Here is a 26,466-nt window from a genome sequence, read left to right as displayed (position 1 = left end):
ATTATGAAATCTCTAATACCTGATGTTCTAAGATCGTACATACCTAGAGGACTGATTCAAAATGCAAGCTAGACCAATGGATTTGAACGTAATAGAGTAAAAAATTATTGAAAGGGTTTCAGATTTCTCAGTGCAGCTAACTTTTTAAGGAACTATCACTTGTTGATTTTTGGTATAATATCACAGGAAAGAATATCCACAGTTCTATGAGAAGTTTATTAAAGGAAATATTTCTCCCTCTCCCAGATATGTATCTGTAGGCGGTTGGATTTTCTTCTTACACTTTAACTGAAACAACATAATGTAACAGATTGAAGGCAGATGGAAACGTGAGAGTCCTGCTGTCTTAAGTCAGACAGAAAAAAGATTTACAATAATGTGAAACAGCACCACTTCCCTCGCTGAATTTTTATTGTTTGGGTAAATACATTTATTTCTTGGGAAAATGTTATTTACATTAACACGTGATGAGTATATTATCATTTAAAAACAAATATTTTAAAGTCTCAGTTTTAGTTTCTACTAGGGTAAATTTGAGTAGATAGAACCCACCTAGACAAAGCTTCTTGTCTATGCTTTGGACGAGGATAAAGAGGTCCCCAGCCTGGAGACTTGGGGGAACCCTGATACAGCAGCAGGAGGACTGGCCTGGCGGCTTGTCGCAGGGGAAGAACGTGAGCTTCGAGGTGGCAGCCGGGTTCAGGCTGCACATCTGCTGTCTCCTCATGACGGATTATTTAACTTTGTTGGGTAGCTTTCAATCTCTGAGACCCAGTTTCCTCACTTGTTAAACTGACAATAACAAAACTATTTTATTTGTTGATGTTAAGTAGCTGTTCCATGTTGTATTTTAAATGTTTTCTTTAGGTGTTTTAATGGCCAGCACGACTAAGTCCAATCATTCCTTAAAAAAAAGAGTCTGTGAAATTATTTGAAGACGTTATCTGCGGCCCATACAGATCACGTATGCTCGTCTAGAACCTTTTCCCTTGAACTTTTTTATACACATTTTCAATATGTGTAAACTTCGAATTTTACAATTAGAAAAGCAGTAAAACTAATTCAGAACATTTACTTAGGCATGATGAGACAGATGGTAATCCTATAAAAAGATGGCATATATTTTTGGAAGTGCAAACAGAAAAACAGATACTCTTAAAAATTCCAGAGTGATCTTTGCCTAGAAAATGAAGGGAAGAGAGAGAAGGCCATATGTTCTAATAGAACTTTTTATAGTTCTTAATGCATAGGATTTTTGTTTATTTAACGTTAGTGTTGAGTTACATATGGATTGGCAGTTCAAGGAGGAACGATTATCATGTAGATAATTACCAAATACTTTTACTGTGGTTGTCAGTCTTTTGTTTCTACGAAATGGATGCAGTAGCGGGAAGTAGAAACCATTTGAACCCAAAATTTAGCAAGGTTGTTTTATTAAATAAAAAAACTTGAGTTTATTTACTTATTTTGAGAGAGAGAGCAGGCAGGGGAGGGGCAGAGAGAGGGAGAGAGAGAGAATCCCAAGCAGGTTCCTCACCGTCAGCACAGAGCTGACGTGGGGCTCGGATCCACAAACTTCAAGATCGTGACCTGAGCTGAAACCCAGAGCTGGCCGCTTAACCGACCGAGCCAGCCAGGCGCCCCTCGTGAGGTCAACTGAGATGTGAATGTGAGTCACCTCAGAGTCAGTCACCAGGCCTGCTGCTGGGGCAGTCGTGGGCATCAGGTCGCCTGTCGTGTGAAGCAGTGTCCACGTTCGTTTCACTGTGCTGTGCACTGAATGCAGTTGTATCAAGTACCTTCTTTGGACCAGGTACACGCTGCGAGCTGGGGTTGAGATGTTGGAAAAAATTGCCGGGGTCTTTGCTTTCACATGGAGTATGGATGGTCTGCTGGGCTGAGAGTCGTTAATCAGGTAGTTGTACAGACAGATCTAAGTGCACATCCTGGGAGAAGTGTGCAGGACTACGAGATCCTGGAATCAGGGGATGTCACCTACTCAGGAAGAGCAGGGTTCCCCGAGGAGTTGGTGGATAACGTGAGGTGTGAAGGCGTTAGTTGGAGAAGAGACTGGAGCGAGCATTTCAGATCGAAGGGGCAGCACGTTGAAAGTTCTGTGTAGAGTGAGGATGTGGTGAACATGAGCACTTCCGGTGTGACTGCAGCAAAAGGACCAAGTAGAGAAAGGCCAGACTGTCGGGTTTTATTGAGCACGATAAGGAGCTTTGTGACTTTATTCTGAAAAATGGCAAATTATGGCTTGAGGGTGGGAGTGTGGGAGGTGTAGGCGGGCAGGGCATCCGATTAGGTTTGCACGTTTAAAATGGTTTTACTCAGGGGCGCCTGGGTGGCCCAGTCGGTTAAGCATCCGACTTCGGCTCAGGTCATGATCTTGAGGTCCGTGAGTTCGAGCCCCACGTCGGGCTCTGTGCTGACGGCTCAGAGCCTGGAGCCTGTTTCAGATTCTGTGTTTCCCTCTCTCTGACCCTCCCCCGTTCATGCTGTCTCTCCCTGTCTCAAAAATAAATAAATGTTAAAAAAAATAAAATAAAAAATAAATAAAATGGTTTTACTCACAATTACTGAGCACCTCCTAGGCCCTTGGAATGGTCCTAGACTCTTAGGAGACATCAGTGAATACAGTGGAGTTAAAATCCCTGCTTTTTTTTGGGGCGCCTGGGTGGCGCAGTCGGTTGAGCGTCCGACTTCAGCCAGGTCACGATCTCGCGGTCTGTGAGTTCGAGCCCCGCATCGGGCTCTGGGCTGATGGCTCGGAGCCTGTTTCCGATTCTGTGTCTCCCTCTCTCTCTGCCCCTCCCCCGTTCATGCTCTGTCTCTCTCTGTCCCAAAAATAAATAAAAAACATTGAAAAAATTAAAAAAAAAAAATCCCTGCTTTTGTGAAGCTTATGTTCTTTTTTAATGTCTGGAGGGGCAGAAAGGCAGCGGAAGAAATGAGAAAGTTTTATTGTATGCTAGAAAACACTAACTCGATTCAAGAGGGTAAGAGGGTCTGTATTGCAGCTGACGTGCCGGGTCAGGGCAGGTGACCTTGAGAAGGTGGCAGTTGAGCAAAGACTGGAAGGAATTGCGGGCTCGGCCGTGTGCATCTGCAGCGGCACCGGTGCCCCAAACGGCAGCGTGTTTGTGGCATTCTCAGAGCATCGAGTGGAGGAGTGGAGAGGGCGGGTCGTGCAAAGACCGGAGAGTCCTGTCAGCTCGGGCCCTACCGCTGTAGAGACTTGTGTTTTTCACTGAGTGGGGCGGGCAGCATTTCAGGGTTTTACTGTTCCCACGGTTTGTCGGTTGGATGCGAGAAAGAGCAGAGTGTATGTGGACAGCAGATTGGGCTGTGTCGCCTCCATAGGGGCCGCCCTGGCCCTGCCCCTGTGCTCTCCACATCATGCTCTGGGGTTTTCTTCATCGTCATACCTGCTTTTCAGAACTTACCCAGTTAAGGATCTCTAAAACTCAGGCTTATGGTGTGTAGCATGCCCTCCAGATGTTTTCCACCCGACCCCGAGATGAATCTGGGTTATTTCTACTGTGTTATCTGAGGCCACACAGCTACACACACGTACACGTACACACGTACGCACGTTTCTGATGTAATGGCTTGTGTGTTCGTAACTGGCGAACCCAGAAGCGTTTGCAACTATAACCGTTTCCTATCAGAGGTCATGCTTCAGTCAATTAACAATTTTTAATTGAAGTCAAATGTTCATGTCACTAAAACTGTATCACAAACTGGGACATTATAAAGAATGACTTGGGGCGCCTGGGTGGCTCAGTCGGTTAAGTGGCCGACTTGGGCTCAGGTCATGATCTCGCGGTCCGTGAGTTCTAGCCCCGTGTCGGGCTCTGTGCTGACAGCTCGGAGCCTGGAGCCTGCTTCGGATTCTGTGTCTCCCTCTCTCTGACCCTCCCCAGTTCATGCTCTGTCTCTCCCTGCCTCAAAAATAAATAAATGTTAAAAAAAAAAAAAATTAAAAAAAAAGAACTACTTTAAAAAAAAAAAAGAATGACTTGTAAATGGAAATTAGGTATTAATAAAACCTTCGCAAGAAGTTGATTCATTTTGACTCTCTCCAGTGCTCATATGTTGACCCTGAAACTCGCTCAACCCAGCCATTGTTAAAAAGTCTAAGAGGAGTGTGGTCTACTAGGGACACGTGGACAGTCCTCTCCAACAGCTACACGTAGTTCCAAGTGATTGTTTTAATAGCTTACATTTTATGAAGAAAGTGCTCATCTGTTCTTTGGAGAAGGTAATTGGAGACCCCAGGGTTTTTGTTTTTTGATTTGCTTTTTGTCTTCAAAGTTACAGTCCTGGTGGGTTTGGATGTGTATGTTGGGGAGGATGATCCGTGGGCTCAAAACTGGGAAGTGCATAGTTAAACTAGAGCTTGTGCTTTTAAAACCTTTTCATTCTTCTGAGCGCGCTTAGAATCCAACCCAGACACCTCGGTGTGCCATCTCATGCCCCCCCACCCCCCCCAACCCCCCCACCCCCGCTCCTTCACACCATACGGTGTCGGGCACGGTGGGCTCCCCAGTGTTTCCGAGTTTCTGCAGTTTCCCACCGCAGGACCCTTGCACTTGCCCTTCCCTCAGTCCAGAGAGTTGTTCTTTCCACCTCAGCCTTCCTTTGCATGACTGGCCTCTTATCATTCCAGCCTTGGCCCAAATATTGGCTTGTCAGGGAGGCTTTTTGGAGGGGTCGTAGGTGTTGGTGGATTCTAGAGTGGGAACCAGTGTTCTCTGATTGCTTCCTTTCCCACCATGGTATCTGTCACAGTGACAATTATCCTGTGCTCCTTGGTTCACTCGTTTACAGCCTTTCCTAAAATAGTGACCATGATGATGGCAGGGCCACCCAGCTGTATCACTACCAGGGTGTGGTGTTCTTTCCACTTACAAGGTTTTCTCTGAAGACGGACCTTTTTGTGGGTTAAGACTCCTTTCAGGATCTGATGATAGTGATGAAAAGAACGTGGACAAAGTATTTGGTCTGTGAGTTCAGGGGCTTCAAAGAGCCAGTAAGACCTGCTTGTGGATTTTACTTCCAGATGTGCTGCCAGTCGGCATGCAGCCAGGAGGCAAAGTTAGGAATCCCCAAATACCGTTCCCTGTTTCTTTGTTTACAGCCTGGTCTGACTTACATAAGCTCTTAATGGTTGGTCGTGTTCAAAGTTTACTTCTCAAGAATACTATATTAGATTGTCCCTGTCCAGCCCTTTCCCGTCATTTCTTTGATCTGTCTTGGAGCCCACAGATGTCTTCTCTTAGTTTTGTATCAGCATAACTTCTTTTTTTTTTTTTTTTTTAATTTTTTAATGTTTATTTTTGAGAGAGAGACAAAATGCAAGCAGGGGAGAGGCAGAAAGAAGGAGACCCAGAATCTGAAGTGGACTCCAGGCTCTGAGCTGTCAGCACAGGGCGCGACATGGGGCTCGAACTCACCAACTGCGAGATCATAACCTGAGCTGAAGTCTGACGCCCAGCCGACTGAGCCACCCAAGTGCCTCAAACAGCATAACTTCTCTTGGATCTAGTAGAGTACTTTTTTTTTTTTTTTCAGGGAACGTGCGTGTGCGCTTTCATGGGGCAAGAGACAGGGGGAGGGAGAATCTTAAGCAGGCTCCATGCTCAGCGTGTAGGCAGACACAGGGCTCAATCCCAGAACCCTGGGATCATGACCTGAGCCTAAGTCAGGATTTAGGACGTTCTACCGACTGAGCCACCCAGGCGCCCCAGATGCAGTAGAGTAGCTTACACATGGAGTGTGGAAAGGCCCATACAGAGCTTTATGAAAAATAGCTTACAACAGGAAGGACAGTCCGTAGTACCTGCTGTAAGATTCAGATGCTTAGTACAACTTCGATTTCCCGATGATACGATAATCCATATGTAGATAATGCCATGGGTTCTGTACTTTTCACTCATCTTCAACTTTTCAAGATCAAAAAAACTTTATTTTTAAAATACTTGTATAACTAGGGGTGCCTGGGTGGTTCAGTCAGTTGAGGGTCTGACTTCAGCTCAGGTCATGATCTCACGGTTCATGAGTTCAAGCCCCACGTTGGGCTCTGTGCTGACAGGTCAGAGCCTAGATCCTGCTTTAGATTCTCTCTCTCTCTCTCTCTCTCTCTCTCTCTCTCTCTGTCTCCCTCCCTCCCTCCCTCCCTCCCTCCACTCTGTCTCTCTCTCTCAAAGAATAAATAAACATTAAAAAAAATTAAAAAAAAGAATAACTATGTGGAACTGAGTCATGGGGGGGAGTATTTACTGTATTTACTTCTTTCTCTTTACTGGTATTGATTTGGTAGAATTTCGATAGCCTTTGCATATCTGAATGCATACCGTGTGAAAGTACGGGAATAGATTCTGTATGGTAGAGCATGTTGACTCACAGGCAGGTGTTTTTCCATGTGGCCTTTTTAGATGGAATTGCCGGTCCTGGATCACTTGTAATAAGGGCTTCTTATAGATGTTAGATTGCTCCATTTTGTTAAGAGATTTAGCCAGTTTTGCGTGCTGTAGTTTTCCTGTCCCATCATTCCTATCATTTACTTGATAGTGAAGGAATATTTATTTGGTATCAAAGAATTTAAGCAGTATATATTAAATATGTAATGGTACCTCCTAGTTAGGAATAAAAAAAATGAGTAAGACATTTCTCATTTCTTTCTGTAATCCTCTCTCTTCAAGGATTACAGTCTGGGGAGATACGATGTGAACAGAACACAAGCAATTCTAGGGCGCTGTGTGACCTACTATTAAGTAAGAGCATACGGAGTATTTGGAGTTCAGAGAAGGGGGAGAGAACTCTCCTCCAGCTGGGTGATCAGAGTAGATTTCAGGAAGAGATATATTCTTCTAAGGAATTCTCTGAAAGGTGGACGACAGAAAAGAGCATTTAGCAGGAGGAGGGAGTAACCATAAACAGGCACAGAAGCAGGAAAACAAAAGCCTTCATAATTAAGATTGAAACTGAACTAACAGTTTACACCATTCCTAGAAAGTTGTTCCTGACCCTCTGTGGTCAGGTTGATTGACCTGCTTGGGTTTGAGAGACGGGGTGACATTCAAGACAGATCATTAGAAGTCATTCTGGTTGTTGATCCATTGATGTAGATCATCAAGAATTTGCTGATTTTCAATAATCACTGCAAACATCACTCTTACTGGGGCTGAACAGGTTTGTTTTGTCTTGTATTTGCATCCTTTAGTTTTATATTTTATAGCTATTGGTAATTAAGCTTTCTTAATCTCTGTGTGAATTGATGACCGGTCCTTTGTATGAACAAAATTGGATTCGTCGCTAATGAGCCGGAAAATTATCACTAACACAGGCGGCTTTATTAGTCTTCAGGTCACCATTTCAGCCTGTTAAGACAAATAAATGCAATTTCAAATATTATCGAGAATTGTACTTAAAAGTTCTCTCTGATTAAGAGAAGTTAATGGGACTTTTGGTATACTTGGGTTGTCCTCTGTTTTCCTTAGCTTCACAAAAAATTTGACAGTTCTCCATCCCTTTGTGGTATCTTTTGAAGTTTTATTCTTTTCGTGCCTTGCTTAAGAAATTTTATTCCTATCTCAAAGGCTTAAAGATATTTTATATTTTATTCTAACTAAACAGATTTTCACTATTAGATTTTTAATTTACTGGCAGTTTATTTTCATTGATGGTGTGAGATATGGACTCCAGTTTTCTCATTTTTCCGGATGCATAGCCAGTTATCTTAGCACCGTGGACTAAATTGTGTCCTTTGCCACTGGTTTGCCTTCTCTCGTGCATCAAGTTTCCATACATGCACGGGCCTGCTTCTGTGTGTGACAGTTTTTCTGTTTGCAAAGATTTCTGCAAATATTTCCATGGTGCACACGTATGTAATATGACAAAATTATTTTATGTTATTCTGGAATGGTATTTAGTTGCAACAGAATTTAAAACTGATTCTCAGGCATTTTTAAAACTTCATACTCTGATGAAGGAGTGTGAACATGCAATGTACAGATTTTCATGAAGACACTTTTTTTGGCCTTCCTAAAATATTTCTGTAGAAAGGCTAGTTGATGTGAAGTTAGTATGTAAATGCTAAGCGTGGTAAGTTATATTAAGTCACTGGTTGTCAACTTTGGGAGTAGCCACGTAGTCTGTTGGGCTGTGGGGTTCCGTGGTCAAGGTGTGGGGTTCCGTGGTCAGGGTCCAGGACTTGGTCATCCGCGAGGCCCATGATTTGGGCTCACGTCATACAAACACGTTACGCTGATTTTTGCCAAAAGCCACCTGGTTCACTTTTATTTACTATTTATTTATTTCTGTGGTGAGTGGGATATTGTCTCCTTTCTGTTGATCTTTTTTTATACTTGGTGACGTTTTAAAATTTCGACATAATTGTACACATACTGTTATTCCCAAGTGAACAGCTTATTTTACTTCGCTTGCATTTCACGTTGGCCTCTTTCTCATGGCAGGTTGTAATTCATCCTAGTCATCTATCACCAAAATATCTAAATTCCACTACATGGCGGTTTTACCTTTTCAGATGTACCTGTCACAGTCAAGTGTGGGGACTGTTATTCCTGTCAAAAGAGATTAGATATTGGAATCTGGCTTTGGCTACAAAACCTATACTTCGTCTACTTCGTCAACTCCAAAGGAGTGACTTACCAGCTAAAGAATAGTGTCCTTATATTCTCCACTTCACATTTATGAAATGGCCATGTTTTTGTCAAACAAATTAAAAATGTGAATAACTTATATATTACATGTTAATGACTTAGATATTAGGTAGAAAGTAATGGTACTTGGATAACGAGTTCATCTAATCCACAGCTTAATATGATGTTTAAAAGTAACTGGTGCTCCAAGTACTTACATGCATTTTGTTTCCTACAACTTGCTCAAAAACATAGTACGTGACAGTACGACTTTTTAAAATTGCTTTTTCCTTTATGGAGATGATATTGCTGATCCCCTGATAGGTTGTCTGATCTCAGTGGTTTTTATTAAAAATAATTTCCTGCCGATTCTGTGTGCACAGTAACCAAATCCTATCTGTCCCTGAAGTAAACATTTAAAGATACGTCTCCCCTCCGTTCCCACCATATTATCGTCAGTATGTTACTAATAGATTTGTATTATAATTTATCCATTCATAGATGTCTCTCTGCCACCGGGTTATGAGGCCAGAACTGATTTATTAATCTGCATATGACCATACAGTGCTGGGTTTGTAACAGGGGCTTAGTAACTGCACAGTGAAGTCATGAATGTCGTCAAGCTTGGAGCCTGTAGTCCTTTGGCAGGAAACAGAGTGGTGGTAAACTAGTGGTTGGGGAGTTGGAATCTTGCTGTTCGTTTTATCAGCATTTTGCTCAAGTCCAGCTAATCATCTTGTGATGGCATTATACTTTGATGCTTGCAGAAACTGCAGAGCACGGACATAGAGGAAATAAATATAAAGCATTGTGCGTAGTTTCAACAGAATGTCTTTGCAAAGCAGTTATTACTGTTAATATTACTTCTGGGGCAAACTTTTCCCTGTAAAACGACAGTCAGAAAGCCTTCACAGAATTGAAATCCTATCTTTTCAGTGATGGAATGATGTACAAGATAGTTTAGAAAATGTATTCCTGGATACAGAGGTATAAAAACTTGCCAGGCGAAATTACCAAAAAAAAAAAAAAAAAAAAAAAAAAAAAAAAAAAAAAAAAAAAAAAGAGAGAGGAAGAAATCCTAACTCGGGAAATGTGCTTCATAATCTTCAGAATAGATCCACACCTACACATACCTAGTTTTCACGGGTCGTCCCGGCTGCGAGCGTTGGGCGTCTCTCCTCTGTGCGAGGCGCTGGGAACACGAATGGGAAGGGGCCTTAGTCTCAGGAAACGCAAAGGTGTGTTCTAAAGGGGCATTTCTAGACTTTTTCCAGATCATCACAGATCATGGGATTCTTTTACGTAATTTTACAGATGCCTCCGTATTTGAAAGCGTGTGTAGATTGTGGAGGGGTCAGGCCGACTCGTTCTCCCGCCGGTGGGACTGGGCGTCTCCACCGAGCGCGTGTCGCCGTGTTGCGGCCTGGGGCCGGGTGCAGGCCGGGGAGTGCCGATCCCTGCGGTTCGAGGCTGAGAGTGGGTGTCGCGGGGGCGGTGTCGGCGAAGGCCGGAGCGCGGACTCCTGTCCGGAAGCCGGGTGCGGAAGGAGAAGAGGAAAGTTAGGGTTTGCCCTCGCAGCATCCTGACAGGCTTGGCAGGGGCCGTGAGCAGGGGACTCACGTGTCCTCGTGTGGAGGCGAAAGGATTGAAACAGTAAAGTAAAACTTCTGTGGAAAGATTTTTTTTTTTTTAATGTGACTTTTTTTTAATTTTATTTTTTATTTTTTAGAAAATGGCTCCAAAGGGTATATGAAGCTGGAAAAGTACATAGATGCAGCATTGCAGCCTCTCCAGATGTTTGAGGATAATATTCCGGAGAGAAATTGATCCCCTCGGATTAGGTAACTAGTCATAATGAAGAAAATTAGTCTTAAAACCTTCCGAAAATCTTTCAACTTGAATAAAAGTAAAGAAGAAACGGATTTCATGGTAGTGCAGCAACCGTCACTGGCCAGTGATTTCGGGAAAGATGACTCCTTGTTTGGTAGCTGCTACGGTAAAGACATGGCCAGCTGCGATCTCCACAGCGAAGATGAAAAGGGTGGGAAGAGTCGATCCAAGAGCGAAAGCCTGATGGGTACGTTAAAACGACGGCTGTCTGTGAAACAGAAGCAGAAAGGCAAGGGCGGCGCGCCCTCCGGGAGCTCGGCTGACGAGGACACCTTCTCCTCCTCCTCGGCGCCCCTGGTCTTCAAAGACGTGAGAGCCCAGAGGCCCATCAGGTCCACTTCGCTCCGCAACCATCACTACAGCCCTACGCCGTGGCCTCTGCGACCCACGAACTCGGAGGAGACGTGCATCAAGATGGAGGTGAGGGTCAAAGCCTTGGTTCACTCTTCCAGCCCGAGCCCAGCCCTGAACGGGGTTCGGAAGGATTTTCACGACCTCCAGTCGGAGACGGCGTGCCAGGAGCAGAGTAGTTCACTCAAGAGTTCAGAGTCTCACAACGGAGACTTGCATCTTCACCTTGATGAACATGTGCCTGTAGTTATCGGACTTATGCCTCAGGACTACATTCAGTATACTGTGCCTTTAGACGAGGGGATGTACCCTCTGGAAGGGTCGCGTAGCTATTGTCTGGACAGCTCTTCTCCCATGGAAGTCTCTGCGGTCCCTCCGCAAGTGGGAGGGAGCTCCTTCGCCGAAGACGAGAATCAGGTAGACCAGGACCTAGTGGTGGCCCCAGAGATCTTTGTGGATCCGGCGGTGAACGGCTTGTTGATTGGCACCACGGGAGTCATGTTGCAGAGCCCGAGAGCGAGTCACGACGATGCCCCCCCACTCTCACCGTTGCTACCTCCAATGCAGACCAATCAGATCCAAAGGAACTTCGGTGGGCTCACCGGCACAGATGCCCACGTGGCGGAAAGCATGCGCTGTCATTTGAATTTTGATCCTAACTCTGCCCCTGGGGTTGCAAGAGTTTACGACTCGGTGCAGAGTAGTGGTCCCATGGTTGTGACGAGCCTTACGGAGGAGCTGAAAAAACTGGCGAAACAAGGATGGTACTGGGGACCGATCACACGCTGGGAGGCAGAAGGGAAGCTAGCAAACGTGCCGGATGGTTCTTTTCTCGTTCGGGATAGTTCTGATGACCGTTACCTTTTAAGCTTGAGCTTTCGCTCCCATGGCAAAACACTTCACACGAGAATTGAACACTCAAACGGTAGATTTAGCTTTTATGAACAGCCGGATGTGGAAGGACATACGTCTATAGTTGATCTGATCGAGCATTCAATCAGGGACTCTGAAAACGGAGCTTTTTGTTATTCAAGGTCTCGGTTGCCCGGATCTGCAACTTACCCGGTCAGACTGACCAATCCAGTGTCACGGTTCATGCAGGTGCGTTCTTTGCAGTACCTGTGTCGTTTTGTTATACGTCAGTATACCAGAATAGACTTAATTCAGAAACTGCCTTTGCCAAACAAAATGAAGGATTACTTACAGGAGAAGCACTACTGAAAGATTATGAGAACCCCCGCATCTTGCACTTTGGGAATAAGAAAAAGAGATTGAAATACAGTTTACAAACTTTCATTGCTATCGAAATCTTTTGCTGCCATACTATTTCAGTTTTATGTGTAAAAGTAATCAATTTGTTTAGTTCGGGGTGGGGAAGTGTCAGCAAGGTGTCTTGGGTTTATTTTGGTTCTTTAAAAAGGGAAGTCTCGAGGTTTCGGAAGTGTGAATTATCTTTCATCAATGTGCAGAATAATCACAATGTGAATTATCAGATTCTCCTTAACCACCCCCCCCCCCAAGTCCTTTGCTGCTATCCACTGTGATTTTTATGCATTAAAAGCACATTTCATGTGTATTCAACCCTAAGTAAAGTTGAATGAAACTTACAGAATGAGTATTGTTATGTCTCTTTAAATGGCCCATTTTCAAAGATAGTGTTGAATAAACATACCCGTGTGATAAAACACAGAATTTACACGTACACTGAAAATGATTTTTACTCTCCTACTTTAGAAAGATTTATTTAGAATTATGATTGGACATCATCTTGGGTGTTAGAATGTAGACCCGCAGCATATCTTTTACAACACCTACTCTAAATTGTTTCTGAGGTTGTGCTGTGTTTTGGTTGTGGAAAGTGGAATTTTTCTGTTGCCTTCATTTTCATCTTGTGGTTTGTCTACTTTAATAAATGGCCTTACATTAAAAAATCATCAAGAAGTATATAACACCAACGTAAGAAAGCGTTGCCTTTTCTGTCATTAAGCTCTGGTACAAATTGGCATAACGTGAAAAGATCTGTGGGACTAGAACTATTACTGAAGAAATTACTAGATGATCATAGTTTCCTGTGATGATAATTTTTTTGTGTATTAATTATACTTTCCTTCGGTAAAGTGTTTTTTCTGTGATTTCTTTCGCTTAGCCAACATTTTCTTTGGGTGAACTTGACGTAGAACCGATTTTCATAGAAAGAGTGGGTTCTCTTGCATCATTTAAGTTTATATAAAGTTTTAAATTGATTTGAATAGAAAACATTGTTTTAGAGTTGGATTTTTATTCTTTTATGTAGTCACTATTAAGATATGCTAGGTTTGACCCTTCTTCCTTCTCCCCACCAAAAACCAAAAAAACCCGATGACTTTAGTTGAAAAATTGTGGAAACTGTGGAGCATCATGTAAGAAGAGTATTAAAACCATATCAGGTATATGGAAGTCTTGTCACCTGCCATATACCGCTGTTTAAAACTAATTTATTGTTTTTTGGTTTTTTGTTGTTTTAAATCTAGCTGAGTCTTAAGTAAATTGGCAGGCATCGTTAGGTATTGTATCTCTAATTTAGTCACTTGGATTGGGGGGTGGGGGGTGGGGTTGTCCCCAGTACTTTTGTTATTTTTGACATTCAGTGTTTATTCGCTGCACTATTCTTTAGTGAGTATTTTGGAAGTACCCCATGTAGAAAATGTTTCCATCTCAGATGAAACATACAATTTAAGACATTTCTTCCTTTGTCACTCAGTTTTCCTGTCTCTTACCCGTCAATTAAAAACAAGAGTAAAGGTCTTAGGTCAACCCTAATGGCTTTGTCATTCAGTATCCCTGTTTTTTTGTTTGTTTTTTGTTTTTTTTTTTCCTCTCTGTTTTTTAGGGTCAGAACTGAGAAATACCAAGAAAAGGCACAATGATATCGTGTTATGGTATTTTGACATAAAGGGGAAAAGGTACTTAATTTTGGTGGAATGTTGATTGTACCTTGTCATAAAGGCTCCTCTTGAATTTTCTGATGTTTTCACCTAATAAGATGGAGTATACTGTAATAATATAATTTAAGTGTTCACTATAAGCTATTTGGATTAAGAACTATTACAGAGTTGTAAACTTATCAAATTAATGCAAGACATTTAAAACTATTTTTTTGCAAAACTATTTATTTTTAAACAATTTAAAATATATCTAGGGTGAGTTAAAAGTCCCTGTGCATCTATATTAGATGGCAGGTATTGTCACAGAGTCACTGTGTATTAATAATAAATGTTGAAATGGCTTCTCCATGTTTCTAGAAGCATTTACATGTACTCTTTGTGAGACCATGGTGCACAGAGGTCTTTGGACTGCCCTGAACCCCGTCTTCTTGTGTGGACATAGCCTGTTCCCCACGTGTTCCTCATGATACCATGTGTTCAAGATTTAGCTATTTAGTTTCAAGATTATTTTGATTTTCATCTAATGGTTTTTAAAATCATATTTTGTGTTTTATGAAGGGCAAGTCTAGATGCCGTTCTAATTCAGAAAGCCAGTTTTTTATGTGCTTTTTGTATATTCATAACATAAAATACTTTAAAATGCCCCATTCTAATCCAATTTGAAATTTCTAGGGTCTGACAGTGTATCGAGAAAAATAAAAGTATTTGTCAAGAAATTATTTACAAACAAAGGAGTATTGCAGTATTTTCTGCTTTTGTGTAGAGAGAGCCATTTGGCATAGGCAGCACAAGATAATGTGAAAGATCGGCTTTATAGGATACTAAAATAGTCTGCTTAAAAATGGAAGGGAGAAAAGAGGGAAATCTCCATCCTGTAGTTTGGTCTAGAAACCATTTGTGTAAACTTCTGGATTACCCTGAGTGGCAGCTTAGATGACATGGACACAACCTGTAAGTGACATTTAAAGATATGAACTCAAGGCAAGAAAGAGAAAACAGGAAAGCCGTATCCTTTTGCCATAGTAAATGAATCAGAGTTGTTTTCTTGAAGATTTCACCACAAAATACAACGGAGGCCAGAAGATAATTCTAGGCTTCCTAGGACACTTTTGTGCATTTTTATAAATAATAAAAAAGCATAGAAAGTACTTGAAAAATATCTCCCTCTTTCTCTTTCTAAGGAAATCTTCTCTTTCTACTTGGTGCAATAATCTGAAAATCTAGAAGGTCAAAAATATATCACAGGAAATGATCATAGAACTAAAAATAGTTTTTAAGGAAACGAGTTACAAGGGCAACCATCTTGCTATTGAAGAAAATTGTGTGCCAGAAGGCTAAATCGTCGGCGTATTAGGAAATAAACACAAAGTATACCTTATAATTTCTGAGCCAGTATTACCGAAACAGGATAAAAATTACTAAAATCTTAAATAGGTTCTATGCAGTGTCCCTGCTAGTGCTGGGTCTAAATATCTTAATGCTTTCAGAAACGCCAATTTTAATCATGGACATTTCACATTATATACGAGAGATAACCTACATGAGTGATTCAAAATAGTATATATTAAATCTTAATGGCTGTTCATCGAATGCGAAGTCTTAATTTGAAAATGAAATCACACTACCAGCAAGACAGTTTTGTTGAAAACTCTAATAAGAAACAGTTGCCAGTTCCATAAAAAACTTTAAAATTCCAAAATAAAGTATTGGTACGCTAGTAATCACAAATTTGATTTCTTTTAATACTTTTAAAAATCCTATTAGGAAGGGTTTTTTTTTAATAAACGTTCTTTTTATTAATTAGTCATAACATCGTGAATGTGTAGTTGCTGTTTCTGACAAGTGATCCAAACTCTACATCCAGAGATGATGAAAAATTCTTATAGAATTTTGTAATAAGTATACATGTTGGGTTTAAAGACATTTTATAGTCGTTGGGAGTGCCATGAAATTAATACTTGCAATCCAGATTGCTGTACTTTACACTTTTTCTGTATGTTTCAAGTCAGGTGTGTACCATTTGTACTGAGAACACCACAGAATGAATTATCCAAAGTCCATTGATTTTAATATGTGTTTTGGTTTGTAAACAAATTATAGTAATTTCTTGCACATTTTTGGAAATTAATTGTATAAGGATTTATGTATCTGCTTCTAGATACAGTGTGTAAATAAAAATTTCGTTCACAAGACCTGCCTTGTAGTTTATTTATATTTAATATCTGGATTACAGAATCTGATTTTAATTAAATCAGGTTAACTAGATAGTTTCTGGATGTCTCATAAACTTGCAGAGACTGGAGGGTAGGGACCAGCAAATTTAGTTAAAAAAAAAAAAAAGGGCAGAAAAAAAAAGCCAGGAAAAAGTAAAATAGTGTTGCTCACAGGAGATAGGAAATGAATTTAGAATCAGCAAATGTTGCTAATATCCTAAAGCCTTTAACATAAAGGCTGGAGTGAACTGACAAACCATAACAAAACCTCTCCTAAACAGACTACTTAACATTAGCACAGTAATAAGACTTCACTAGAAGTTTGTACTGGATGATGAAATGTTTGGATCGTGACATTTTTTTAAATGTCCCTATTGATAATATTTCATAAAAATAGAAGCAGGCTATCAAATTTTCTTTAATACTTGTAACTTTTTCCAGTTACTGGTTCTGAGAGTACCTTAACCTTCTGAAACCTCTTAAAAATTTTTTGACTCTTGTTTTCTTGTCTTTTACGTGACTTGTCTTGCCTAATGGATGTTTCACATCAGCTTCTCTGTTCCCACTCTCCCTACCCCAAAGCCTTCTCCCCAGAGTCCATGGCCCCCTGTAAGGCCAGGCCTGATGCTGGCAGAGAACCCAGTAGTGGTGGGGTCTGAAAATATGCATTTCTGAACACTGGACTTTGCAGCCAGATTCCTGGGGTTACACTTTTTGTCTTAAACTGCATATTCCCTACTTCCTACCAGGCAACTTTGCCACCTTCTCTGAGGAGTGAGAGGGTCCTCTTGGCAAAGCCCTCCCATAGGTTGTACAAGCCAAAGAGGTTGGCCAGAGCAGGGGTTGTTTCCAGAGGGTTTACAAACAGGGCCAAGTGCCTTATGTAGGAGTCACTTTGGACCATCAGATCCTGTGCTTGGCAACTGGCTTGCAAATAATGGTAAATCTTAAAAGGGAGACTTTTTGATCATGAGACATGGTTTTCCCCACACTAAGAAAGTTCTAGGAAGTGCAGATCTATATATAAGGCTGCCTTTTTCTGGTCTCTAACTTGGGTCTGTGAGTCTAACAGACACTTAGGACTCCATTACACCAGCCTGGGTCACTAGTGAATTTATAAAGTGTTCTCATTTTAGTAGAATCTTACTAAAGAGAACTTCTGTTGCTTTGTGTAAATAATCTGCTCTTTGGCCCTGCCTTGCCCCTAACAATTTTAAGAGCTGGCATCTCTGATTCCCTCCACTGAGAACTCGTTCTGAAGCCACCTGTTCACCTAATTCCTTCGCCACGGCGCATTTCTCTCTCCTCGCTGTAGTCCTTGGCATTCTTGTTTTCCGGTGGCTGGCAAGTGGTGAGCATCATTTGGCCCAGAGAATTACCATCCCAGTAGTGGCTGTGGGGTGTAACAATTGCCTAGAAAGCCGGTAGATGTGTATCTTTTAACACAGAAGACTACACTACATGGGTTCTTCTGGAATCAGCAGATGAAACTCGAGAGCTGCGTTTTATATCACCCGCCCCTTAAGAATCATAACAAACATAAATTGTGCTGCCATATCTACTGCTAACACTTAACATATATTTTACATCCTCAAAACAGCCCTATGCAAGGCAGGCACCTTAGCATCATAAAAAAAGACACAAAGGTGAACTTCACAAGGTCACAAGATAGTGACAGAACCAGGTTACAAGTTCATGCAGTTTGGTTCCAAGATCCATGCTGTCATGCAATATGATACACTTCCTCTACTTGGGGTTTCCTATTATTTAGAATGTTTATTTCGGATTGTCATGGGAAAGAACTTCAGCACAAGCAAATGAATTACCTACTGTGGTCTTCTTCAGGCAACTACTCTGTAGCTTAAACAAGATGTTCTGTCTGGGCACTGGCGGGTAACCGTTTATGGGGCCTGACTCAGTGTATCTTATGGGCTTCATCTTTTAATCCTGAGGAAGAGAACATGGCTTTCCCTTGCATGGCCTTGGAAAAGTTCACTGGAAAGAAAACTGCCTAGGGGCGCTTCTGTGGTTCAGTTGGTTGAGCGTCTGACTCTTGGATTTTGGCTCAGGTCAGGATCCCAAGGTCGTGGGATTGAGCCCACGCTCAGTGTGGAGGCTGCTTGGGATTCTGTCTCTCCCTCTACAGCTCTGCCCCTCTCCCCCACTAACACTCTCTCTCTCTCTCTCAACCCCCCCCCCCAAACCCTGCCTCATAAGCTAATATAGGAACACGATTTGGAGGAGTTGAATTGTAACTCTTGGGAAGCCTTCTCCACGTGTTTGGTACATAAGGAAAAATGTTCTCTCTGGGCTTTTGGTAATGTATTTGATCACACTGCCTGAGACGTTATTGTGCCCTGTTGTACCAGGAGTCAGTTTTATGCTTTATGGCACACAAAAGAATCCACCCCTTCCTTCTCATTTCCCACAGCCATGCCCAGCCAGTTCTCTTAAACTTCCTGTCATTTTGTAGTAAGCACATCCTGAACAAGAACTTCCTTCTGGAAGTAGTTCTAACTGGAACTCTGTGTTCTAGCTTCTCGCCTGCACCTTAAGTGGGTAGAAAAAAAAATCACCAGCTCTGTTCATATGGTAATTGTTATGATGACTTCAAGGTAAATTCCCCTCCCCACTTCTGGGAAATAGCCACTTATATTATACCTAGCCCAGTATCATTAAAACAGCAATAATCTTGTTGTTACAAACTTTGAATAGTTTCCCTAAACCCTATCAGCACATATGACTAGCCTAGGAAGTTTAGAGAATTAAGACAATTAAGTGAAACTGAAAGTAGCTAAATCCCTTTTAAAATGCATGTCAGTGTTTTCTGTGGTGTAAGTCTACAGGCAGTGAATTCTCTCACCTTTTGTGTAACTGAAATGTGTTTATGTTGCCCTTTGTTTTTGAAAGATATTTTCACTGGATATAGAATTCTGGATTGACTTTTTCTTTTCCTCTGTGAGTACTTTTAAAATATCAGGGGCACCTAGATGGTTCAGTCGTTGAGCGTCCGACTTCGGCTCAGGTCATGATCTCACAGTTCGTGGGTTTGAGCCCCGCGTCAGGCTCTGTGCTGACAGCTCAGAGCCTGGAGCCTGCTTCGGAATCTATGTCCCTTCTCTCTCTACCCCTCCCCTGCTCGCTCCCTGCCTCTGTCTCTCTTTCAAAAACTAAAAAAACACGTTAATTTTTTTTTTTTTAATCATTCCATTGTCTCCAGGACCCTGTTGTTGCTGATGAGAACTTAGCTGCCATTTGCATTGCTGTTTTTCTGCAGATTATGTGGAATTCTCTCACTCCCCCTACCACACAGCTTTTAAGATTTTCCCTTCTCTTTTTCTAACCCTTTCTTGTTCTCCTTTCCCTGCACTACTGATAATTCTTGATTGGATGATGAACATAGTGGATGAAACATTTTAGGAACTCTGGGCTGTTACTGTTTTCCCCTGAAGGGGGTTAAGTTTTCTTCTGGAAGTCAGCTAGAAAATGGAGAGATCGTGGGGTGCCTGGGTGGCTCAGTCGGTTGAGCGTCCGACTTCAGCTCTGGTCAGGATCTCACAGTTCGTGAGTTCGAGCCCCACATCAGACTCTGTGCCGGCAGCATAGACCCTGCTTGGGATTCTCTGCCTCTCCCTCTCTCTCTCTCTGCCCCTCCCCCACTCAGGTGCTCTGTTTCTCTATCTTTCAAAATAAATAAACTTAAAAAAAAAATTTAAAAAAAAGAACCAGTTAAAAAAAAATGAATAAAGATTCAGGAGCATTCAAGAGTTCCTGAGGAGCATTAAGGTGAGGACCAGAGAGAGGGGAGGTTATCTGAATTTTGCTACTGGTTTTACTACATTTACCTTTTAATAAATATTGTCTAAACTAAAATCATATTTAAAAATTCAAAAGTACCTTAATTAAGAATAATGAACAATCTTTCAATAGCTAGCAATTTGCAGATATATGAATTGCATAATAGAAAAACGTTCCTTTGACATAAAATTTCCCATAGCATGTACATTGCCCATTTTCATTCAAAAAAAATCGTCTGCAGTAGTGTAAAGATTCTGCTGTGCACAGAATTAACTCTATAGGACAGTATCAGGTGTTGCTTTTACCTTTTGACCCATTGATGAAAATAAAGAAAAGTATTTGTCTTACTGGATTATTTAAAGGGGCAACTTTAATGATAACAATTTTAAGAACTCAGTATTGCCTAGTGGGTAGAACTGAAAAAAAAAAAAAGTTTTTCCCCCACTTAGTTAGATGTTTAGTTGTAATGATATTTCTCAGGGGCATATGACCCTATAATGGTATTTTGGTTTAAAAATTCTGGACAAACCCAATCCATAACCGAGAGAACTTTTTCCCCTTTCGTTGTCAGTAAATGAATCCACTCTGGATGGAAAACATCCTGCCATTACTCTGCTTTGACTCTGCTCTTGGGGCCTCCATCCCAGGGGTCTTTCAACCCCAACCCAGCCTTTGTTTTACTCCAGAGAGAGAGCATTGCCACTATTTCTGTTGGCGCTTGGGTGTGATGCTCCAGCATCTAACAAAAGTCCTGTTTCAAAAACAAAAATTGATTTGTTTTCAGGGGAGAGATTCAATCCCAAAATATTTCCTCCAGTCGTAGCATATGAATAGATTCAAGCTAAAAGGAAATTTAGGTTGCTGAAATCATTCCATCAGAGGTTAAAATGTACAACCCCTTTTTCCTTCCTTTGGTGGGGCACCGCTCTTCCTTATGGATCTCCAAATGAAACCACTGTAATGAAAAAAAAATGTGGCCAAGCATGAGGCAAAACTATGCATCTTTGCTGCGACCTTGGGGCTCTCGTGAAAATGTGCTTGCAGGGTCCCTACACATTTACGAAACGATTGTTTTCATGGCTTTGATCCTTTCTGAGCTGGTCTCTCAATTTACCCAATGGCCTCATTTTCGCCAGAGAATACCTCTCCAGGAAGCAACAAGATTGTGAAAGGAAACTTTGATCTGTATCCTTTGATTATGGGGAAAAATATAAACGTAATTCACTTATTAGAAACGGTGTAATTTTGGGAGCCTTCAGCTGGCAAGTAGCACCAAGGCGTGGGACGTAGAAGCTTACACTTTGAGGCCTCCCTCAAATCCTGACTAGTTATTTCCCCAGCAGTGATGTTTGATGGTTGGTTTTGATTGCTTCACAAAGTGATTTAGTTTTCTTTTCCTTCCTTTCTTTTTTTCTTTTCTTTTTCTTTTTCTTTTTTTTCTTAACTACTTCTGAGGAAGTAGGTTTTCACTGTTTGGAATTTAAAGACAATTGGTGGAATCCAGAAATTCAGCAAATGCCAACTGGAAAGGGAAATCTGAACTTTAGGTTTTAGAACAATTTGGACCAGAGCTTGATTTTATTTTCCTTTCTGCCTTACAGACTGATATTCCTGAGCTTTTATATTGTTTCTAGTCATTTGTGGCTTTTTAAGCTGTCTACCTCTGCCGTGTGATAGGGAGATAAAATGTGAATTCTGCATTTAACTAAATTAATTTAATTAATAGGAGTTGTTAGCTCAAGGGAACGAAAGAGTCCATCTAAAGTTCATTCAATATGTAACATTGATCAACTGCTAAATTGCTAACCTTCATCATTAATTTATAGGATCTTGGATTTTAACCTTGTTAACTGTTTTAGTTGAAAAGATTTCTCTATACAACCGACTGATAAGACTGTAACAGGGTGGGAATATATTTCTATTGTTCTCAGAGGAAGTTAAAATGCAAGAGGTTTAAATGCGCAAGTAACAAAACTCATAGTAAAACTCTGGGTAAAAGAAATAAATGTACTTATTTTTTTTTCAGTTTTCATTTCCATGTTGGCCTTAGGGTAAAAATTCAATTTTAATATCATAATGTTTGTTTCTATTCAGAACTTGTGGGAGAAATGAATATGCTGGGACCCAGAGGTTGAATATATATTAAGATAATCTGTTTGAATTTTAGTAATTTAAATAATCTGTATGAATTTTTCAATTGCATTTCTCACCAACTTACAGATTAGTAAACTTTATTTTTCATTTAAGTAGATTACAGCACAAAGTTCTGGAGCAAATTTGCTAATAGCCTAGCTCTTTCGTGACACTGAGTCAGATATTATATGTTTATAGCTCTCATTTTAGCAATTAATTATAGACTGCTTAACTGTTCACTGTAAAACTGTCTGATTCCCACAAGGAGATTATAAAATCCTGGAGAGTAAGGTTATAACATTGCCATATTATCCAGTGTCTGGAACTTGATTACTTTCTTTAAAACTTTACTAAAAGTAATAATAATTTTCATTAGCAGGCACATATGCCAAAGTTGTTTATGATAAAGATAAAGGTGATTGGAAAATCTTTGAAGTCTTTCTTTTTCTCTTATCTTGAATCTTTGCAAATCATGAGTCTTTTAAAAAAAATTATAACATAAGGGCATCTGGGTGGCTCAGTGAGTAAAGCATCCAACTCATGATTTTGGCTCAGGTCATGATCTCACCGTATGTGGGAAGAAGTCCCAAGCCAGGCTCTGTGCTGATGGTGCAGAGCCTGCTTGGGATTCTCTCTCTCCCCCTCTCTCTGTCCCTACCCCACTTGTGCTTGCAGAAGTGCTCTCTCTCTCTCTCTCTCTCTCTCTCAAAATAAATAAACACTTTTAGAAAATTTATAATGTATATATTTTTTTAATGCTTCATATCTTACAAAGGGGACCATGTGAGGTTCTGATATAAATTTCAAAAGGAAAAATAAATGAAAATTATCATTGTTGGTTACATTTGAGTATTCTAGACTCTACAGAAATTTAGGTTATTAACAACAGAATTACAAAGAGACCACTGAACCACTTTTATAGGGTAGAGGAGGATGTGATACAGAAGAAAGAAAAAAACTCTTCTAAGGCTTTTTGTTTCTGGTCTTGAGAAATGATAAGTAAAATGAAGGAGAGACTGAGAAAGCCAGCATTTTATGTCTTTCTACCCCTGGGATCCCCGACTTCCTGGAAGAGTTGATGCTTTAGAATAGCAGTGTTCAAATTGTTTAAGAATGTTAAAGTCTAGAGTCTAAGTACATGAAAACTATTCTAAAATATGTAAGCACAGGCAGTTTAAAGGAATCATTTTGCAGATACTCAAATACCATCTGTTCTTTTCAGAAAGTGACGTGCGCGAGAACATACTTGTGGTAGAGAGGTCATTCTGGTTAACCCCCCGTTCACAACCGGCCTTCTCTGTTCCATTGCTATAAGATACCAGCTAGGCCACTTTCCACACCATCCTCACTCAAATCTCAACATCATTTTAAAGATGCGGGGAGGAAGATTTCCAACCTTGCATACTATACTATACGGAGCGTAAACATTAAGCAAATATGAGGGTGGAATAAAAAAACATTTAAAGACATGAGAAAAAAAAAAAAAAAAAAAAAAAAGAAAATGGACCTTTTCTCAAAGAATTACTGGAGCATATGCTCCAACAAAAAGAGGGAGTAGACCAATATTTCTGGGGTGCCTGGGTGGCTCAGTTCGTTAAGCATCTGACTCTGGATTTCAGCACAGGTCATGATCTCACAGTACAGAGCCTGTTTGGGATTCTCTCTGCTCCTCCCCAGTTAGCGCGCTCTCTTTCTCTCTCTCTCTCTCTCTCTCTGTCTCTCTCTCTCTCTCTCTCTCTCTCTCTCCAAATAAATAAACTTTAAAAAATGAGAGAGAGAATATTTCCACGTCAATAGCTATACTAGATTGGAGAGCAGTCAATCCAAGTTCTAATGAAAGGCAATAAGGCCAAGGAGGGATGTCTTTAAGCAAGGAGAAAAATTGATAGATTTCTTGCTGTGTTCAGATATATTGAGAAATGATTTCCAATTCTGATGAAAACTTCCAAGATGATCAATATATAGAAAATTAAGCGACTGAAAGTGAAGTGACAAATAGTGAATGCAGTTATACAAGAAAGAAAGAATCATAGCATAATATATGTTTTTAGTTAATAAAGATATTTTCTTGCTTATAACAGCGTAAACAGCTGGATAATGATTTAACCACAAATTGTGATACAACTTTTTTAAGTTTATTTGTTTATTTTAAGATAGAGAGAGAGTGCATGCATGAGCTGGGAAGGGGCAGAGAGAGAGAAGGAGAGAGAGAATCCCAAGCAGGCTCCACGCAGTCAGCATGGAACCGACTCAGGGCTCCATGTCACAAACCGTGAGACCATGACCTGAGCTGAAATCAAGAGTCAGACACAACCAACTGAGCCACCCACGCGCCCCTGATATAACTCTTTTGGGAGAATGGGGGAAAGAGGAATATGTATGTGTGTGAATGTGTGGGCGCATGAAAGAGTTAAATCGTTATCTCTGTCTTAATGTTAAGGCTTTTATTAAACAAGAAAATCCAGAAATCGTGGCGTACAATGGTAATATAACAAAAAAAGACTTTGGAATTGGGATGGAGAGTAGTGAGTCTGGTAGGCAGAACCCCCCAAAGATGCTCGAGTCCTGGTCCCCAGAAAACATGGCTATGTTAGGTACCATGGGGTAAGGGACTGTGCAGATGTGATTTAAGGATTTTGAGATTAGGAGGTTATCCTGGATTTTTTAAGTGAATCCAATCACATGAAGCTTTGAGGTCAGAGAGAGGACAGAGAGAGAGAGAGAGAGAGAGAGAGAGAGAGAGATGTGACCGCAGGAGTGGTCACGAACCTAGGAATGACCCTAGGAATATGGGCCTCTATAAGTTGGGAACAACCCTCATCGAACAAACAAGAACCTCAGTTCTATGACCTCAAGGAACTAAATGTTGCCAATAACCTGCAAAGGAAACAGATTGTCTCCTGCAGCCTCCAGAAAGGAAGTGCCCTGTGGACATAAAGATTTTGGCTTGGTGAGGCCTGTGCCAGACTATGATCTATAGAGCTGTAAGATGATAAATATGTGTTGTTCAAAGCCACTGAATTTGTGGTACGTGTTATAGCAGAGCCAACGGAAAACGACTACAGTGAGGAAGAGATATTTTATTTAAGCTTTGGGGAACATTTTACTTTTTAGATAAATAAATTTGTTTTAAATATGTACAATTTTGAAAGCTTTAGTAAAGTAAGAGTTGATATTTTTCTCAATGTAATTAAAACCGGAACGAAGCCAACAGTCAGCCTCCTTCGGGCTCCCCTTCCATTAGGCATATTATCTCTGAATTCTGGTGGCTTATGCAGTCCGTGAAATCGGAGAAGGGCCCTTGAGTTTCAGTCCATTTTGGATGTTGCCGTGTCTATACAGTTGTGGTGGTTTAAGATTGTGGCTGTGAAGACTTCGGCACTCCCACTATTCAGAGGTGGGGGTCATGTGCCCTTTGCTTTTTTTTCTGGGCTGGCTTGTGATGGTTTTTACCAGTCAGTAGTAGAAGAGACACAAGGTGACATGTGGGCCTAGATTATAAAGGACTATGCTGCTTTTGCCTTGTTCACTCCTGGAGTCTTGAGGCACTGGGTACAATGTCTGGTTACACTGACATCACACGTTGGGAGGTCACGCGTGGTGCGCTACTTAAGACATCCAGCTCTACTGGTTCTTCAGCCATCCTTGTCCAGGCATGCGTGCCTGAGTCTTCACGTGCATGAGGCCATCCTGGGACCCTCCAGGCCAGCCCATGTGCCCTGAATACCAGAGTCATTTTTGTCACACCCACATAGAACAGAAGAATCACCCACCTACTCACATTCCAGACCCACAAAACTGTGAGGTATAGTAAGATGAGCTTTGTCTTAAGTCAACAATTTAAAGTTTGGGGATAGTTTGTTATGTAATAATAGAACACCATAAGATATTTTATTAGAAGGCAACTTCTGATGGTAGGTAGCTTCCACACCCACAACATCAAATTTGGTCTTGCAGATCCTGGCATGAAACTCCAAGACCCACAGTGCTTGGTTCCTTCCTGGGGTCCAGGGAGCCATCCCACAGCCAAGTCCTACAGACGCCCCCAAACCTTGATCTATGGAATCCACCAGTCTCTCCAAGAAGGGCCACCTTCTTCTATTACTCTTTAAGCAAAATTTATTTCCCTTAATGCATCTCACAAAACAAAGTTAGCCTTTTTCCAGGCAAGAAAATCCTGAACTCAAGGGCTCTAAAACCAACTATTTTGCTTAAAAGAGAAAAGGGGAGAATTTGTCATGCATAAATAGCAGGAAAAACAACATCACCAATCATCAACCAGCTCCCCACCCTCATAAACCAACATGTCTAGGGTTAGAAGTAGGGTTAGGTGGAGGGGAGAGGATATTTAAATTTTACCAATTAGGGCACCTGGGTGGCTCAGTCGGTTAAGTGTCCGACTTCGGCTTGGGTCATGATTTCTAGGTTTGAGTTCAAGGCCTGTGTCGGGCTCTGTGCTGACAGTTCAGAGCCTGGAGCCTGCTTCAG

At 41.1% G+C, this 26,466-nt stretch overlaps 1 protein-coding gene across 2 annotated transcripts in view; it reads left to right on the top strand.

The window, feature by feature from the left end:
- The first annotated feature begins 8,104 nt into the window (after positions 1-8,104).
- Positions 8,105-26,466, top strand: part of SOCS6 (suppressor of cytokine signaling 6) — a 28,896-nt gene continuing 10,534 nt past the window's right edge. The window contains exon 1 of one of the 2 annotated variants that reach the window (XR_007455291.1): positions 8,105-12,011. Coding sequence is in view for 1 of the 2 variants with exons in the window: in XM_049619627.1 (XP_049475584.1) it covers positions 10,524-12,131 (1,608 nt within the window). In the remaining variant the exon portion in view is untranslated. Of the gene's footprint in view, positions 16,345-26,466 lie in introns of those variants that run through there. The other variant, XM_049619627.1, reaches the window with a different exon arrangement.

The sequence above is a fragment of the Panthera uncia genome (genome assembly GCF_023721935.1).
Source record: "Panthera uncia isolate 11264 chromosome D3 unlocalized genomic scaffold, Puncia_PCG_1.0 HiC_scaffold_8, whole genome shotgun sequence".
NCBI lineage: Eukaryota > Metazoa > Chordata > Mammalia > Carnivora > Felidae > Panthera > Panthera uncia.
This window is presented reverse-complemented; position numbering and strand designations above follow the sequence as displayed.